Below are 17,668 nucleotides of genomic sequence, written 5' to 3' on the forward strand. Positions count from 1 at the left end.
GATTATTATTATTATTATTATTATTATTATTATTATTATTATTATTATACTGTACATGTAGATGTTTCTGGTACATGACTAATGTTTTTGCAGATTTTACAAATCAGCTACAAACATGTTCCTGGTATATGTTGACGGTATGTTTTAGATATGGTGAACATATCCAAGACATAGTGTTTCTGATTGTGTGGGATGAATCGACAATATTTTTGTGCATGTGATATGTTTTGACAATTTAGAGGCAAGTATAAGTAATGAAAATGGCGTCCGAGTGCAATTTGTGGCAATGAGGATACTCCTCAAAACAGTGTGAATTTAATGAATATCTTAAGGGATTACCCCGCCAAATACAGTGTCTGACATTTGCAGACTGCAGACTGCAGACTAACCCTAAATCACAGTTATTGAAAGTTAACCATTTTAAAATGGGTTCTTAGACTTAAATACTGTTTGTAGGAGCAGTCGTGGCTCAGTTGGTTAGTAGTGTGTGGCTTTCGGAGCGAGAGGTCCCCGGTTCGATCCTTGGTGACTTAATTGTCTGTTTTGACTTTCCTCTGATCCGTGTAGCTATAGCTTTAAATACCCATAAAATGGAGCACTGACAGAGGGAGGGAGGTAAAGGGCGCACCGTCGGCTTGCATTGATACCAGCCTTGTAGCTGAAGGAACTACCGATGTTGAATAAAGTTACTTTACCTTTGCAAAAAAAAAAAATTCTCTGCACCGATAGGTTTTCTCCAGGTACTCCAGTTTCCCTCAGTCTCCTCAAAAACCATCAATAGACTTGATTTCCCTTAATTGTTAATTTCAGTTTACAGTGTCCCCAATTAGTGCTTCAAGGCTACGCTAGAATGACTCCTTTTTTTGTTACAGGTCTCCTGAAACTGAACAAATCAATGTTCAGAAACTGGTTATTAACTAATTACAATAGACAACTGAAACTGGTTAGCGGCTGACTGACATCCTTTCAAAAACATGCTATCAACTGAACTGAAACTTTAAGCCTACTTCACTTACTGGCAAATGAGTTCTTCCAAAATGTTACTCAAAGTTTTGTGCACTTCTGGCAATCGATTAATCAATCAGTTTCTAATGGGGTAACACTCAAAAAGCGTTAGGTGCATGCTTAGAACTATGGGCTCGTAACCCATTTCCAACACCGTGTGATTGCATCTCAACACGGCTTACATCATGGGGGCTTTCCTAATGGCCAACCAAATTTACAGGGACAACCTGGAATTTTTTTTTAATCTCGAGCACTGGTTGGAGTTATTAGGAGTCAACTGTATCAGATACATGTATTTTGCCAAGATGAAAAGTCAGTTGCATGTTGTGGGATGTCTGACTGACTCATTATGACTGCACCACTCAAAAAATGTACTTAAATATTATTGTGCATGGTAACGTAAGGGCTATTTATTTGAAAACAATTGACTTTTCAACTTTCAACCTTTATGAGTTAAATATCCCATGTGATTCATGCTGTCCTTTGCAGATCGGAACATGACATGTGCTAACAAAACCTTGATATGTGCAAATGGGAGATGTATTTATGACCACTGGAAGTGTGATGGAGAAGATGACTGTGGAGATAACTCAGATGAAGATAGTTGTAGTAAAGGTAAGCTTTTTGTAGTGACAAAGGACAGATTCAAGGAAAAAATCATTTGTCTCTTGTTATGTTCAGATGAGTTTTTATGACAATGGTAGTTTCCAGGATTATTTTTGGCATGGATTTCCCAGAATGAAATTGTGGGAGTACATTCTTTTCATCTACAGCAACTTGCTCATCTAGTGAATTTACTTGCACTAATAACAATTGTGTGCCTCATTTAATTTGCACGTTTGCGATGGAGACGATGATTGCGGTGATAGATCAGATGAACATTCACAGCTATGCGGTGAAAATCACACTCTTCATTGATTATAACATGATTATTATAAATTTTCTTTCAAGTTGCTTTGTTTTGGGCCAAAAGAAGGCAATTAAAACTTTGAGTAATCCAGTGTTTACTTTTAAGTTAACATGATATCTGGAAATGTTGGTGACCTTTCAAAGGGATTAGTAACATTTACGTTTAAGTTTGTTAATCGACAAGACAGAGCTTTCAATAAAAGCTGGCTACCCTTTGGAGCGCCGGCTGCTGTGGGTCATCAAGTCACCGTCTACTTGGTCTACATCTGCTTCAAAACAAACCTCTCAATATACAGATTTAGCCAAGCCTAAAAGTGGAGCTCCCGGGTTGTTTTTTTCTTACTTGGTGTAGGGTTAGTGAAAGTATAAGGTTTTCGAATTGTCCACGTTTTGGTGTTTCTGGTTACTGCTTAATTAAATCATTTTCTTCGCTTTCTAGTTTAGAAAAAATTCATTGCCCAACTAGTATCGCATGAGTTTTAAAAGAAAACAAGCAAATCCCCTGCAATTAAGAACGGAAAAGGAAAAAAGCCATTTCAGAGTCAACTGTCAAAAGTCAGTGAATAGGAATCACGCTAAAAGTAGAAATCGCGGATGTTAACTATCTCGTGAAGTGACTGATCGGCGTTAGGAAATTTTGTCAGTCCAAGGTCAAAAAAGAGTTTTATTGATGTACTTTATTCCTCGAGATCATTCTCATTTTGATGTCTTTCACTGAAACATGCCAGCTTTGCTTGGAATAAGAATTGTCAAGAAAGGGCGAACTTCAAACAAGACCTCCAACAAATTACCTTTACGTACTTCTTGAAATAAAGTTCTTCAAACACAAGCTAGTGATAATTTTCACCTTAATTTTATGAAAACATTGTGATTACGTGTTTATGACATAAGAGCAAAATATTCTTGTCACTGTCGAGGCACATCAAAAAACAGTTACAGTGTAGGCAAACGGAGCAAAAAAAAAAACACTTGTTCGCTCGCATTTTAGAGCAAAAAAGACAAACAAGTCAACTATTTCTTTATGTCCAAAGAGAGTACTGTGCGGAATTTCCGAGTTGGCCAAACTCCCAGTGACACTGAAGACTCAAAATTTGAATAATACCACGTTTATTGTTCCGAACTCCCTCAAGAAGAAACAACAATAGGTTGATTTTACTCACAGGGAAAAACGATCTTTTTCACATGATTCAAAATTTGAGAGATTAAAATAATTCGATCACTTAGCAATGAATGAAAATAAATGTCACAAGTTCAGTTCATTGACTTGACATAGTCACGCTGTCACAGAACCTTCTCCACACACTCCCCCTATTAAAGTTGCACACGACTTTAATATTCCAAGTCACCGGTGCTTCAGGCTTGTTTGTTTTCGTTGGCAATCACCCCGACTAAACGATCAACAACAACAACAAGAACAACATCTTTATTTATACCATACAATGACAACAGAGAGAGAAAAAAAGGACAATATTACATATGTAAGGTATAAAGCCGCCTAGAAAATAACTATAAGGAGCTAATCTGGCTAGGAGGCAAACTAATAAACTATTTCAAATAGTATTTTTCTCAGTTGCTGCATGGAGGTACAAGTATGAAGAAAAAGCAAGCACACCCACACACATAAGTCATCATTCAAAGAAAATTCAGGAAAACAAAACAACAGCAACAACAAGAAGAAAAAAAAATTAACAAGTCTCGAGAATGTCATTTTTTAAGGACTGTTTAAAGTTCCAAAGGCTAAGACTCTTAAGAGATTCTTCAAGATTATTCCAAAGAAAAGCTCTTTTAAAGCGAATATTAAATCTACCATAGTTTTTTCTCACGGAAGGAATACAAAATGTAGATCTAGAGGCCAGCCTAGTTTCATGCTTGTGCCTTGAAGATATAGGGGTAAAGAAATTACTGAAGGAAGATGGGAGCATATTTACAGTAAATGAAATTTAAACATAAAAATACAATTTAAATAATATATAACATCAAGGAATTTCAGAATGTTCAAATCTTTAAATAAAGGAGAAGAATGATCATTATACTGGGGAAAGGTAATGATTCTTATTGCCTTTTTCTGCAATACAATTAACGGATTTAGAGTAGTTACATAAGTATTGTCCCAGATGGTGGCACCATATATAAGAAAAGTAGTAAGAGAGACATAATGATGCAACTTAGCTAGGATCCCAATACCCCTAGAGTCGTTCAGTTTTCTTACTTAACTGATGGATTTGTTCCTTGAAATTAAGATGACCATCTGTTACTACTCCAAGATATTTGATATGGTCCTCTTGTTTAATTGGTGTTTGGTTTACTTTTAACAAGATGTTCTTACCTGTTTTTTTCTGAAAAGGGTGGAAGATAACAAAATTTGGTTTATCAATATTTAAGGACAGTTTGTTAGCACAAAGCCAATCATGAACATGTTTCAGTTCTTGATTCACTCTAGTTTCTAAAGAATCCAAGGATGAGTGTGTTAAAAATAAATTTGAATTGTCTGCAAAGAGGTGAAAATCAAACACAGTGGAACAATTACTAAAATCATTGATATATAAAAGGAATAAGAGGGGTCCGACCAAAGAACTGAACCCTGAGGGACACCACACGTAGTTGGTTTTGAAATTGACTTAGTATTACCAATGGATACAAATTGAGATCGAATAGATAGATAGGAAACAAACCAGTCATAAGCCACACCACGGGTGCCATATGAGTATACTTTAGCTAGCAAGATGCTATGGTCAACAGTGTCAAAAGCTTTAAGGAGATCAAGGAATATTACCACAGGAAAAAGGCCACCTTTAATTGTCTCTGAATTTTATCAGTAATTAGCAATAGGGCATGTTCAGTTGAATGATTTGTACGAAAACCGAACTGCCCTGAAAAAATGTTGTGTTTGTCTAGGAATTTAGTTAGTCTACTAAAAATTAACTTTTCTAGAATCTGATTAAAAATTGGAAGAAGAGATATTGGTCTGCAATTTGTTAGCAACAGACGAGATCCAGACTTGTAGACAGGAATAACACGTGCAATTTTAAAAGCATCAGGAACAGAGCCAGAGGAAAATGAGAAATTGCATAAAATCTCCAGAGGCTTAGAGATCACATTAACTTTAAAATCTTCAGAAGGGGAACAGGGATACTAAAGGGGCCACATGCTTTTCCAGATCTAAGACTAGAAATAATATCTTGAATTTCCTGAAGAGAAGTAGCACTAAGAAAAAAGCTGTTAGTTAATGGCTTAAAAAGAAAGGTTGAAAAATTAGTGTGACAGTCAATTAACCCTTGGGATAGCTTGACTCAAAGTCTTCCCAATATTTGCAAAGTAATCATTAAACTCGTTTGCAATGTCATTAGTGTTGTACAAAACTTTGTTAGAGGAATTAACAACTATTTTAGAAGGGGTAACGTAAGCCATGGGTTTGAGGGCTACAATTTGTCTTATGACTTTCCAAATATTTTTTATATTTAACTTGTTGCACCTGAAATAGTTCTCATAATGGGTTATTCCAGAAAAAATCCACACCCTCCGACGGATGGGGTCGTTTTTTAACCCCCCCTCTCACCTGGATTTCCTGAAGCCCAAGACCCCCCCTCCTGTCTGGATTTCCAAGACAAAAGATCCCCCCTCCTGCCTGGATTTCCGGGAAAAAATATTAGGCTTAAATTTAATTTATTTTTAATAGAAAATACGCACAATCACGTATAGAAGATGTTCTTTTTTAATTTCTAAAGCTTTGGCTAAATTATATAAAAATTCTGTTGTGTGGAACTAAGAAAAGGAAGGAGCAAAAATGCTAAAACATGAATGAGTGTTTATACACTCTTAGCTCGTAAAAATCAATTGCCCTTGTTCTTTCTTTGCTCTTTGCGCTTTCTTTGTCCTTTCTTTGTATCATTACACGAAACAACTTAGATTATCATTTATGTCAGGTTATGTCGGGTCTGAGAGCGCTAAACTGTCACCGAACTAAACGCTCGAATCGCGTGAACTATCGGTTCAGATGACCCCTGCAGAAGACTTTTTCGAGTTCAACCCCCCCAGGGTCCTTGACCCCCCCTCCCGCGAGAATTTCCAGAATCCCATCCGTCGGGGGTGTGTGGATTTTTTCTGGAACAACCCAATATAATTTCTTGCTAATTTTAATTAAATGATTTAACTTATTTCTAAATAGTTTGAATTTGGCATACAGGCACTGATTTCTAGTCCTGATGAATTTCCTGTATATCGATCATATATTCTTGGTGTTTATTGACGTTTGAAGGCCAATAGATATCCAAGGTTTTGATCTAAACTTGATTTCCTTTCTTCAAAGCTTTCTCAGAGGCACATGAGAATTAATAATGTCATTCGATCTAGTTATAAAACAGGAGAATATATCATTAATATTATCCATGCCATGGAACATATTAGACCAATCAATTTGCTGAAAATCGGAGATCAGAGCTTCTTCATTAAGTTTAGAGAAATCTCTTTTGTATATCTCCTTATTCAGAGGGAGAGGATGAATTGAGTCAATGGATAAAAAATTTGGAAGGTGATCAGTTAAAGGGAAAATAATATTTCCACTATATGTAGTATACTCAGGGAGAGTTAAAGAATATATTATCAATAAGAGTAGCAGAATGACTGGTTATACGTGTAGGATGGAGTATATGAGGTTCGAAGGAGTATGAGGATAAGGTATTACTAAAATCACTTGTAAGAGCATGGGAATCAGAGTTCAACAGATTAATATTAAAGTCTCCCATAAAGACACACAGCTTAGACTCCTTGTGTATTTTATCAACAGTTTTGTAAAAATTATTCAGAAATGGCTGCAAGGGGTTATTTGGGTGCCTATAAATAATGCCACAAACAATATTCCTTTTTTTTTTTCCTACATTTTATTTCCATTTATAGCCACAAGTACAAATTAATAAGAAGTCACCAATAACACCTTCATTACTTAAACTAATTAATTATACCAAGCGATTATCCCTAATATTGATATACAATTGCCATTTAGCCTGAAATTGTTTTACCTTGTTCTTAGAGGCAAGATACATTTCCGTTCTGTATTTCACATCCAGCATTACCTTAAAAATTTCCAAATTTGGGGATGATACCGAGTAATTGCGAGTAATTGCATCGTGTCTATAAGACAGACAACAAATGCAAGGAATCGTATGGAGTGGGAAGGGGATACATTCCTCAGCATAAGCACGTAAAAATACAAAACAAAGAACGAAACTGTCAAGAGCCTAGGCATAGTTCTCTACTGGCTTTTAAACCATTGTTCAAAGATGGTGCTGAACGCTTCATATGGTAAGCTTCTTTATATATAATAATAGATTCCAGTTATCATCGCGGTCTATTATGTTTGTGTTACGCGTACCACGCACGATTTGGGTGAGAAATTCTTTGTTCATTGCAGTAGAAGGTGGGTAGTTCTCATTGATAAAAATGTCCGGTAAGTTGTATAAACCTTGTACGTGTTGGATCTGGTCACAATAGCGCAGTTTCGTAGTTTGTTTTGTATTTTTACATGCTTATGCTGATGTACCATCTCACAGTATTTAAATTTCTGCTACCTGTATTTCACCTCAGTCTGAAGATGATGTAGTATTATATCGAAATATTACAAGTATACATCAACGATTCCTTGCATTTGTTGCCTGTCTTATAGACATGATGCAATAACTCGGTATCACCTTTTTTCTATACCTATTGAGGCTTAACTTGTGAGCTCTGATCCAGAGATCAATGCTTTTCAGTTCAGTATTGATTTGGGTCTCAAGATTAATCATGTTAGATGCAGCAAAAGTAACATTCGTGTCATCAGCATACATTCTAGGAGAGCCTAGACTCAAGCAATTTGGTAAGTCATTAATATAGATCAAAAAGAGAAGAGGACCAATTATTGATCCTTGAGGAACTCCGCAGTTTAAAGGGCTTGCACTGGAAAGGTGGCTGTTTACGTTACATCGTTGCAGACGATTCGTTAAACCATTTCAGGGCATCTTGATCCACCCCTTATTTAGCAAGTTTTTGTAAGATAACTTTATGATCTATAGTATCAAAGGCCTTCCTTAAATCGATGAAAATTACACCATTGAGAAGACCTTTGTCAGCATTAACACGTACATCAGCTGTTGCTTGTCTCCAAGTGAAAGCCAGACTGGCAACTGGTTAATAAATCGTTGGCATTTAGATAATTATATAGTTGGTCATATATACTTTTTTCAAAGATTTTGTCCACAGCAGGTATAACGGATATAGGCCGGCAATTGTTTAAGTCAGGCTTGGATCCATTCTTAAAGATAGGTGATACTTTAGCCAGCTTCCAGTCGGAAGGGCAGATTCCAGTCAGTAGCGATTGATTAAGAATACACGTTAAAGAGGGTGAAACGACATCGGCGGCTATTTTTAATAGTTTGCATGGAATGTTGTCAAAACCAGTCGCCTTCCCTCCATCGATACCTTTCACTAACTTGACGACATTTTGGACATTGATCCTTTGGAAAGAGAATACCCTATTAGAGGGATTCACGTAGCAAAGTGGATCAATATTTACAGTAGGAATTTCGCAGGCTAGGGTCTGACCAATACTATTGTTTTTAATTCTTTTTGTTTTCAATGGTGCATGCTTATCAGTGACACTCATTATAAGGTGTTTCCAAGAGTTCCACATTTCATGTGGGTTATTGTGCATGGAAACGCGGTTCCAATCTTTCGTACGAAGATCACAAAAAAACTCATCGTCGCTTAAATTCTTGAGCTGTCGCACTTCAGCTGTTTTGTGAACGCCAGAGCAGAAATGTGAAACTTTGCGTGTCAGAAAAATGGCACAATGGTCGCTGATGCCAATATCAACACGTAATCGCAATGAGTTCTCGTAAAATTAGGGGAAATTTCACTAGCTTGTGTTTTACTACAGACAGCCGTTGAGAATTTAAACGCGTTGTAAGACTTTGTATGGGAAATCAAATACCGTCGATTATAAAGCCTAACAAATGCTCAATTTAACTTTCATTCAATAAAGTGAATAAAAATGACTCACCTCTTGTGTATTCTTGTGCCTTTTGGAGCTTATTACACCGTTTCGGGAATTCTGTGTTTTCAGTGTTTTCAATGTTCTAAGACGAAGTCAAGGCTGCACACTACGATTCCGACCGTTGTCAGCTCAGAGGCGGTTTGCGACTCGAAAATCCATCCCAGCCAAGATTTTTTCATGCAAAGCTAAAGCCACATCATTTGCGAACCTCCGTGAATGTTTCATCGTCAAAAAACCCCACGCACTTGGCTGGAAATGAGCATTTTCTGCTTCGATTTCCACGATAGCTGATGAATTTAACTTCGTATGATCACCGACGAGGACACGGAGCTTGGGTCCGAGGTCAAATTAACTCCACCCGATGAGGTTCAGTAATTACAACACTTACCCCATCCCCACAGCGGCTTCTCGTAACAGCTCCATGGTTATATTGAATGAAAGTTAAATTGGGCATTTGTTAGGCTTTATAATCGACGGTATTTGATTTCCCATACAAAGTCTTAAAACGCGTTTAAATTCTTAACGGCTGTCTGTAGTGACGCGAGCTTGGACTGCCTATGGTTTAAAGCGAGTAAACGTTATTTAAGTGTTGGAGCGGATCTTGTTTGAGGTTCGTCCTTCCTTGGTTGCATTGGCGTATTTTGTCCATTCTTGTTCCAAGCCAACCTGGCGTGTTTCAATGAAATACATCAAAATGTGAATGATCTTGTTTTCCGAGATAAAGTGGAATAAAGTACATCAGTAAACCTCTTTTTTGACTTTGAACTTACAAAGTTGTTTTTATGGCTTCTAATTTTAGCGAGATTCCTATTCGCTGGCTATTGACAGTTGACTCTGAAATGGCTTTTTACTTTTTCCATTCGCTCGCAGAGGGTGTGCTTGTTTTGTTTTGAAACTTATGCGGTTCAAGAAAAATTCATTGCCAAACTGGTGAATTCCAAAGTAAAGTTCACTCGAAAAACCGATATCGCACTCATCACTTCGTGATTCATGCGATAACGGTTTTTAGGGTAAAATGTACCGTGGAATTCGCTAGTTAGGCAATGAATTTTTCTATAGAAGAAAGTAAAGAAAATGATGTAATTATTAAAGGTTAAAAAAACGGGGACAATTCGACACCTTTTATTTTCACTAACCGTACAGGCAGTAAGAATAAATAACCAGGGAGCTCGCTTTTAGGCTTTTAGGCTTTTAGGCTTGGGCGAAATCTATATATTATCCATAGCATCTAAGAAATAGTACTTACTGTGTATGCCTATGCGTACCCTTGAAAAGGGTAAGGTGGACACATATAACACCTTGTTTGCAGATGTTTTAAAGGAACATGCCCCGATCAAGAGAATAAAGGTAAAGGCCAGGCCAAATCCTTTTGTTACAAAAGAAATCCGCCAGCCAATGAAGACCCGCGACCTATGGCATAGAAGAGCAATTAGGCCAAACGACTCTCTTCACTGGAATGCATAGAGATGCTTCAGACAGGAAGTCAGTTAAGATTTTCAGAAAAAGCTCATGTGCGAACTGAATTGCTTAAGGAAACACCAATGGAATATGGAAGATTATCAATAACTGTCTGCCAAGGAAAAGTCGAAATCGTCCCTTTACAACTGCTCTGGCCAATATATTTAACAAATACTTTACGTGAGTGAGGAGTGTGACTGCCCAGAAAGCTCGTGATCTTGCAATTGAACATAATTTTGATATCCATCCTGTTGTGTCAGCTGTGGAACCCTCACCTGATCAGTGCTCAGAAGCTTTTCAGTTTAATACAGTGTTAGACAAGGATGTTGAGGGCGTCATTAAAGGCTTCTCTTCAAACAAACCACCTGGCTACCCTTTTCAAGGGTAGGCATAGGAACAAGGATGGCACAGTCGGTTAGTGCGCGGCCTTAGGGCAGGAGGTCCTGAGTTCGATTCGCGGATCTCACATCCTTGTTTCGATTTCTTTCCTTTCCGTGTACCTTAAGTAGCTTTAAATACCCATAAAATGGAAGCACTGATGGAGAGGGAAGTAAAATGAGCGCAACGTTGTCCTCAGGTTTGTCAGTTTAATTACTGTTACGAGTTATCGATGATAAATATGGTCGCTTTGCTTTACTTGCTATGACAGAATCTCTGCACGAGTACTCAAGGACAGTATACCAGTAATTCTTCCATCAATCACAAGTATTATCAACTATTCTTTTCATACTGGAACGTTTGCAAGGGCATGGAAAATTGCCGAGGTAACTCCTATTCTAAAGTCGGGTAATTCTGAAGATCACGGTGCAATAATCGACCAATCTCGCTATTGCCTATCCTTTCAAAGGTATCTGAAGGATTGGCCCATGGACAATTTGTCGACTATCTATAAACAACAAACAAGATATTGGCTAAAACTCAAAGTGGCAAACGCAAGCTTCATTCAACTGAGACTGCCCTTCTCTGTGCTACAGATGACCTGTTGCAGGCAATTGATGATAAAAAGAGCGCTAGTGCTCTAGTCCTTTTCAAGCCTCGATTGGTTCCTTAGGCACCTTGTTGGCCGCAGTCAAAGAGTACATATCCACGATACTATCTCAGACGCACTTCCCCAGAAATCTAGAGTCCCTCAGGGATCAATATTGGGTCCAGTCCTGTTTACTGTTTTATGTAAATGATCTGTTGTCTATCCCTACTCACTGCAAATCGGCCTTTTACGTTGATGATTCTAAACTGTACTTGTCCTTTCCCTCGTCTGACATGTCCACTGCAAGTGACAATCTAAATGCGGACCTGGAACGTGTCTGCAGATGGCATTGTCAAAAGTCTTTATTGATAAATCCTGATAAGACCAAAGTTCTAATGATTGGTGTGCCTCAGCTCCTCAATAGGCTGTCCACAGTATCTGTTCGGATGCTTGTAAAAGAAATTGCACCCTCTACTGTTGCTAAAGATCTTGGCATTTGTATTGAACAGTCCCGAACTTGTAATGATCACATTACTAAAACAGTTTCTACTTGCCTACATAAACTCGTTCAAATTAATAGAATAAAACACTTGCTAGATAAGAAAACTTTTCAGTAAGTTATATTATTGCCCAACTGTCTGGTCAAATACTAGTAAACATGATATCAAGAAACTTCAGTTAGGGCAGAATTTCGCCGCCCGTACTGTACTTGGCCTAAAAAAGTTCGATCACATCTCACAAGGTATCAAATCCCTAAATTGGCTGCCTCTTAGTGACAGGCTTTACCTGAACGATGTCATGATGATGTTCAGATGTGTCAATAAACTCGTCCCTGACTACTTACTCTGCGTTCACAAATTCACACCAGAAATACTAGACAACGCCATCAATTGAACATTCCAAGGTGCCATCGAACCACTGGTCAGCGGTCCTTCACCTACCGCGGTGCTAGGCTTTGGAATAATCTAGGAGACAATGTTAAATCTTCAAATTCTGTTTTTGGAAAAAAATTGTTAATCTACTTTTCTCTGATCAATCTGTGAATTTGTAAATAATGAATAATCCATTGTATCTCACTTTTTTAACGTATATTTATTACCTTAGTTATTTTGTAATTTAATTAGTTATCTTAGTTGATTTGTAGTCTTGTAACTGAAAAACTCTTTTAGGGAGTTGTAATAAAGTATGTATGTATGTAAAATGAAATTTAAGCGTAAACGTTTTTGAAAACATGCATATAAAATATCAGTGGTCACAAAATGAACGTGAACAATCAACTACCATACTTTAAATGCGTGAAACAAGAATTAAGATACATTTAGCTTAACCCCCACCCCCCCCCCCTGCCCCCTTACTCATTGACAAAAAAACATCTGGTGTTAGATAGAGTAAAATCTTGTGTGATAGGTAGCCCCCAGAAATGGGCAATCTTCTATTAAATCTCACTCCCAGGAGTACGTGGGTTAAAGGTATTTGCTTACCTTTACAATCATGTATTCTCTGTATCTGTTTCAGCATCCAACTGTTCCAGCAGCCAGTTTGCTTGCCATGATAGTGGCTGCATTCCTAACAGCCAAAGATGTGATGGAACTCCTAATTGCAGAGATGGATCAGATGAAGCTGAATGTGGTAAGTATAGTCTGTTTAAGGTGCCAAAACTAATCACCTCGAAGACTGAAAGTTGAAGGGTAGGGGAAGAAGAACATTTTGGAAGGAGCAACTCAAGTTGTGGAATCCCATTGTTTTGTACCATGTGAGTGATACCAACATGACAAGGCAGGCTTGACATGCCCTGCTGATGACAACTGCTCTTTGCTGTTTTATGTATTTTGATTACTGACATCTGAAAATGGTTCACTGTCATGTGAAAATTTGCAGGCATAGATTTTTGGAAAGTGATCAGTAATTGTTGACATTGTGTCCTCCGCCTTCAGCAAAAAGAAGCCAATTTTTCTGCTGGCATAGGAATGAATAGAGTGGAAAATGTTTTTCTCACAGCTAGGAGAATGGGGTCCAGTGTGTTGGGGGTGTTAAGGTCACATAGTTTGTTGGCGGCACTGTTTGCTTTTTGCCATCTGTCATTGCTGACCTAGCTGCCCCTTTCACCCACCCTTCATGAACCTTTTCATTGCAGCATTGTAGCTTTTTTAGGATATTATCTCTTTCCATTCAGTTTGCGCATATTGTTCATGATTTTTCGATAAGGTCTATTTAACAATTAGACCCGCAGCCCGCAAGGGCTATGGGTCAATAGCCCATGAGGCGAAGCCGAATGGGCTATTGACCCGTGGCCCTTGAGGGCGAAGCTGGGTCTAATTGTTTTAGTATCACCCAACTAGTCGGACAGAAAAGGCAATAATAACAAAGTTAGCTAATGCAAGTTGAAGAGATGTTTATTTGGGAACAAAACGAAAGAAAGCGTCACGCTTTTCGCTACTCGAGGACTATTACTAATAGTCCTCTAGTAGTGTAGCCAATCAAAATGCAGGATTTGCATTAGTCCACTAGTTGGGTGATACTAATATGATGTTGTTATTACGTTTTGGTTGTGTTAATAGGAATGACAGGAACGGCAATGAGAACATTGTTGTTAAATGTGAATTTGCGTTATGGTAATGGATTCGTGACTATTCCAAGCATTTTAAGGTGACAAAGGTGTGGCCAACCCACAAGAAAGAAACTAGCGCTCAGTTTAGGGGAGAAAATGAAAAATTATCCTCAAACGCTGACATACTTCTCCCTAAAATCTCAAGTGTGGTCATTTCACGTTGTTTTAAAGAAAAAGACGAAAATGAAAAGATGCACATGCAGAGCGTGCAAAGCTATTGCTTTTGCTCACAAAATGTGCAAATTTGTTACGTTCTTGTTGCCATCGCCATTGTCCGCGATGGCAACAAGATGTTGACCTTTATTAGGTTGCCCCCTAATAAAGGTCAGGCTGCAGGGTTAACGTTGGCTTGGCTATGGATCCCAGTTGTGTGTGAGAACTGGAACATTTTGCCTTCTGTTAATAAAACTGTTTGTTTCAACAAAGTTAAATGTACATCTGATGAATTCAAGTGTGGCAACACGTCTGAATGCATACCCAAAAGCAAGATATGTGATCACACAAGAGACTGTCCGTATGGGGAGGATGAACCATTGAATTGCTGTAAGTTATCCTGAGTTGTATGGATTAAGGCTGTGTAAAAAGCTAATCCTTGAATGTCATGTTCAGCGAAAGTAAAAAAGTTCAAGAGTTTTGGTGAATGAGGATTAAACCTTTGTTCGTTAAGCCTTTCGGGGGAATGCTTCTCCAGGAAAAAAAAAGAGAAATCTAGAGGTTGGGAAATGCAATTCCCAGCGTTTTGGGGATCCAAGAGTGCTATCTAAAATCATTGTTATTGACTTTTAAATACTTTTGGATGGATACATATGTGCCTTGAGTACTTTTGCAGGGCTTGTATCTGCCTTGTAATATTATTGTAATGTTTGGAAGGATTTGAAGAGTTTAAAACTGAAATCAAGCAAAAACGCTAATTAATTTTGCAATGACTGAAAAGGGGCGTGAAAAGATTATTTAAGTAATGTGATCCTACTTCATTAATATTAGCTGTCACAAGCTTTCATCCAAACTGTCAAATTAACTTTCTTAACCAAACCAGCTTGAACTCGTCGAAGAAACCGTTACTTTTTAGAAGGGTGAAAACTATAAGAATACAGTTGTACAAAACTGTAAAGGCCAATCCAAACGGGAGATGTTTGGCGACCAAACAACATCAAACATTGTTTGTTGCCGAAATATGCTGATGTTGAAGTCAGTGACTAAAAACATGTTTGCATGTGTGGTACGCATGCACACGCCAAACATGTTTGATACGGCTGTCCAAATGAACAGAACTTCCCCCATCAAACATGAGAAATGTTTTAAGTTGTTTGATCGAATGTTTGATGGCTTCAAACACGATCAAACAGCACCAAAAAAGGTGGCCAAACGGTAAAATGTTTGGTCACCAAACAATGTATGATGGTGTTAGGTCGCCAAACATTTCCCCGTTTCGACAAGGCTTACTTATAATAACTGAGTCTGTTTAACAAGATACAGTCATTAATGTGACATGGTTTCAGTTACCATAGCAACAAAAGAATCATCTAAAAACACCCTACATTTTCTCTTTAAGCACTTGTATCCCAAAAACGAACAGAATTTTTAAAAATCTCAGGATCTCATTCCTAGCAACCCTCACTACAGAACTATTATAACTAAATATAGCTCCAGAAAATTAATTTTTGTTCCGAACTGTAAGGCTCAAAGCGTAGTATTAAGAATTAATCTGTGAGCAAGTGCTAAACCAATTACCAAGTAATTACTGAAGATAATCTCTGCACACAACTACATTGGCTTTGCTTGGAAAGTTTAGGTAACTCCTGTGCATGTATTATTAAGTGCCTAATTGCACTATCTAGCTGGAGTTTAGTTTTCAGTGTGGTTGCTATTGATAATGTCAACTCAATCTTCTCAGTTTATATCAGTCTTTGTTCAGTTAATCAACCTGGTGCATCATAGACCAAACGTAAGTCTCATTCTTTTACTTCATTTTTAATGGTCAATAGGTACACTACAAGTCATGAGATTGTGTACTGTTTTCTTGGACGTTTAGTTTCAGTGTTTCTCAGCACATTGTTTTTCCTCTTTGCATGGATGGTCTATGAGTTTATTCTGCGCTACAGTCTAATGATGTGGTGCACAAGGTTGTTCAGACTCAAGTTGTTTAGAATCAAGCTTGCTCAGACTCCAGGTTGAGTCTTTTTTAGTTATGATTTGTTATTCCCAATTCCCAATTGTTCCCAATTTGCATTCAAGTTATCCTTTTATACTGGAGTTCTACTCATGTTGGTTTTACGGCATGTCTACTCCAAATGTTCGTTCCTAGCTCTTTATTGCTAGCATCGTTTGCTCTTCTATTGCTAGCCTTCAATAGCTTAGTTGTATTCTATTATATTAAAATCGTGGGTTTCGAAGCTGTTGTCGTTGCGGTTTTCAAGTATATTCATGGCGATAATACTGTCAAAGCAACAGTATGTCGGCGGAACGAAGCCACACTTTCAGATCATGTAAATCACATTTTTTGGGACTCGAAAGCCGATGCGGTTTTAGGACTTGTTTCTTAGCAAATGTCCATGTTTTCTGACCAATAAAACATGATATTTCTGCAAAATTCTGCACGAAATCATCCACCGAAGTCGTATTTCTCCAGCTCGTTCCTTCGATCAGCCATGTTGTTTTCTTATTTAGCTTGGTAGCCCTGGCTACTAGTTTCCAGGAAATTATTTTCGTAATTTTAATAGCAGTTTGGGTGTTTTCGCCTTTCCAAACAGCAACATCCCTGCTTTTCTGCCCTATTTTATTTCTATCAAACGTTTGTTATCTACCGTGCGTCTCCTTGGTTTCAATTTTCAGTAAACATCTCCCACAGACCTATAGTTTAAATTCCCAATTACCTTATTATCACTTATTTTCACGCGACTTTAATTTCGCGAATTTGGAATAGGAATATTTCACGGGACTTAAATTTCGCGATTTTGACGAATCACCGTTTTTCAAGGTAATTAAATTTCACGAATTAAGAAACTGGTGCTCGTTTATGAAACGTCCATTTGTGCAAGGAGGGCTGGGAATTCCAGTGAAATTGATTGCGGAGATCGACGCTTCTGAAAACAATGAAGCCATCATGAAGAGGCTCAAGCAGCTGATCACAGAGAACTATAGGGAGCCAGATGCCGGTGGCAAATTTGAAGACTGTACTGAGGAGGTGTTACAGGAGCTAATTCAGCACGATGAGTCAGATGATAAGGAATAAGCACATGCGTTCAACTGAAATTTTAACCCTCCAACTCAAATGTATACTCTTAGGAGACGGAAAACTTAAATAAAGGTTTTACATAGGTCACTAAATTTCGCGTCTTCAATTTTCGCGGGACTTTAATTAAATCGCGAATATCGCGAAAATAAGTGACGATAAGGTAGTACCCCGAGCCTTCGTTATGTTATCACGGTGTGGTGCGAATTGCGTGAATCGCATGATTTTTCTCGACCACTTGGAGTACAAAAAGGCTTCTTTCACGATTGACAGGTTAAATTTTAGCACCTCCCACTGATGTCCAAGATTTCAGGCCATGATAAGAATGATGTCCGAGTACTCACTTTACAACACCTCTTTGGGGGACCTGGGCTTAATTTTAAATCATCGAACATCAATATCTTCTCAACAGAAGCAGATAATCCCTTTGCTTTTTTGTTTATGCTGAGCTTACCAAAATTT

General features: G+C 37.9%; 1 protein-coding gene across 1 annotated transcript in view; it reads left to right on the plus strand.

The window, feature by feature from the left end:
• Positions 1 to 17,206, plus strand: part of LOC137987828 (uncharacterized) — a 24,235-nt gene extending 7,029 nt beyond the window's left edge. The window contains exons 2-6 of the mRNA XM_068833903.1: positions 1,495 to 1,620; positions 12,882 to 12,995; positions 14,401 to 14,517; positions 16,318 to 16,424; positions 16,898 to 17,206. Of these exons, the coding sequence (XP_068690004.1) occupies positions 1,495 to 1,620; positions 12,882 to 12,995; positions 14,401 to 14,517; positions 16,318 to 16,424; positions 16,898 to 17,206 (773 nt within the window). The remainder of the gene's footprint in view (positions 1 to 1,494; positions 1,621 to 12,881; positions 12,996 to 14,400; positions 14,518 to 16,317; positions 16,425 to 16,897) is intronic.
• The last annotated feature ends 462 nt before the right edge of the window (positions 17,207 to 17,668 follow it).

This window comes from Montipora foliosa, unplaced genomic scaffold (assembly GCF_036669935.1).
Source record: "Montipora foliosa isolate CH-2021 unplaced genomic scaffold, ASM3666993v2 scaffold_390, whole genome shotgun sequence".
NCBI classification, from domain to species: Eukaryota; Metazoa; Cnidaria; class Anthozoa; order Scleractinia; family Acroporidae; genus Montipora; species Montipora foliosa.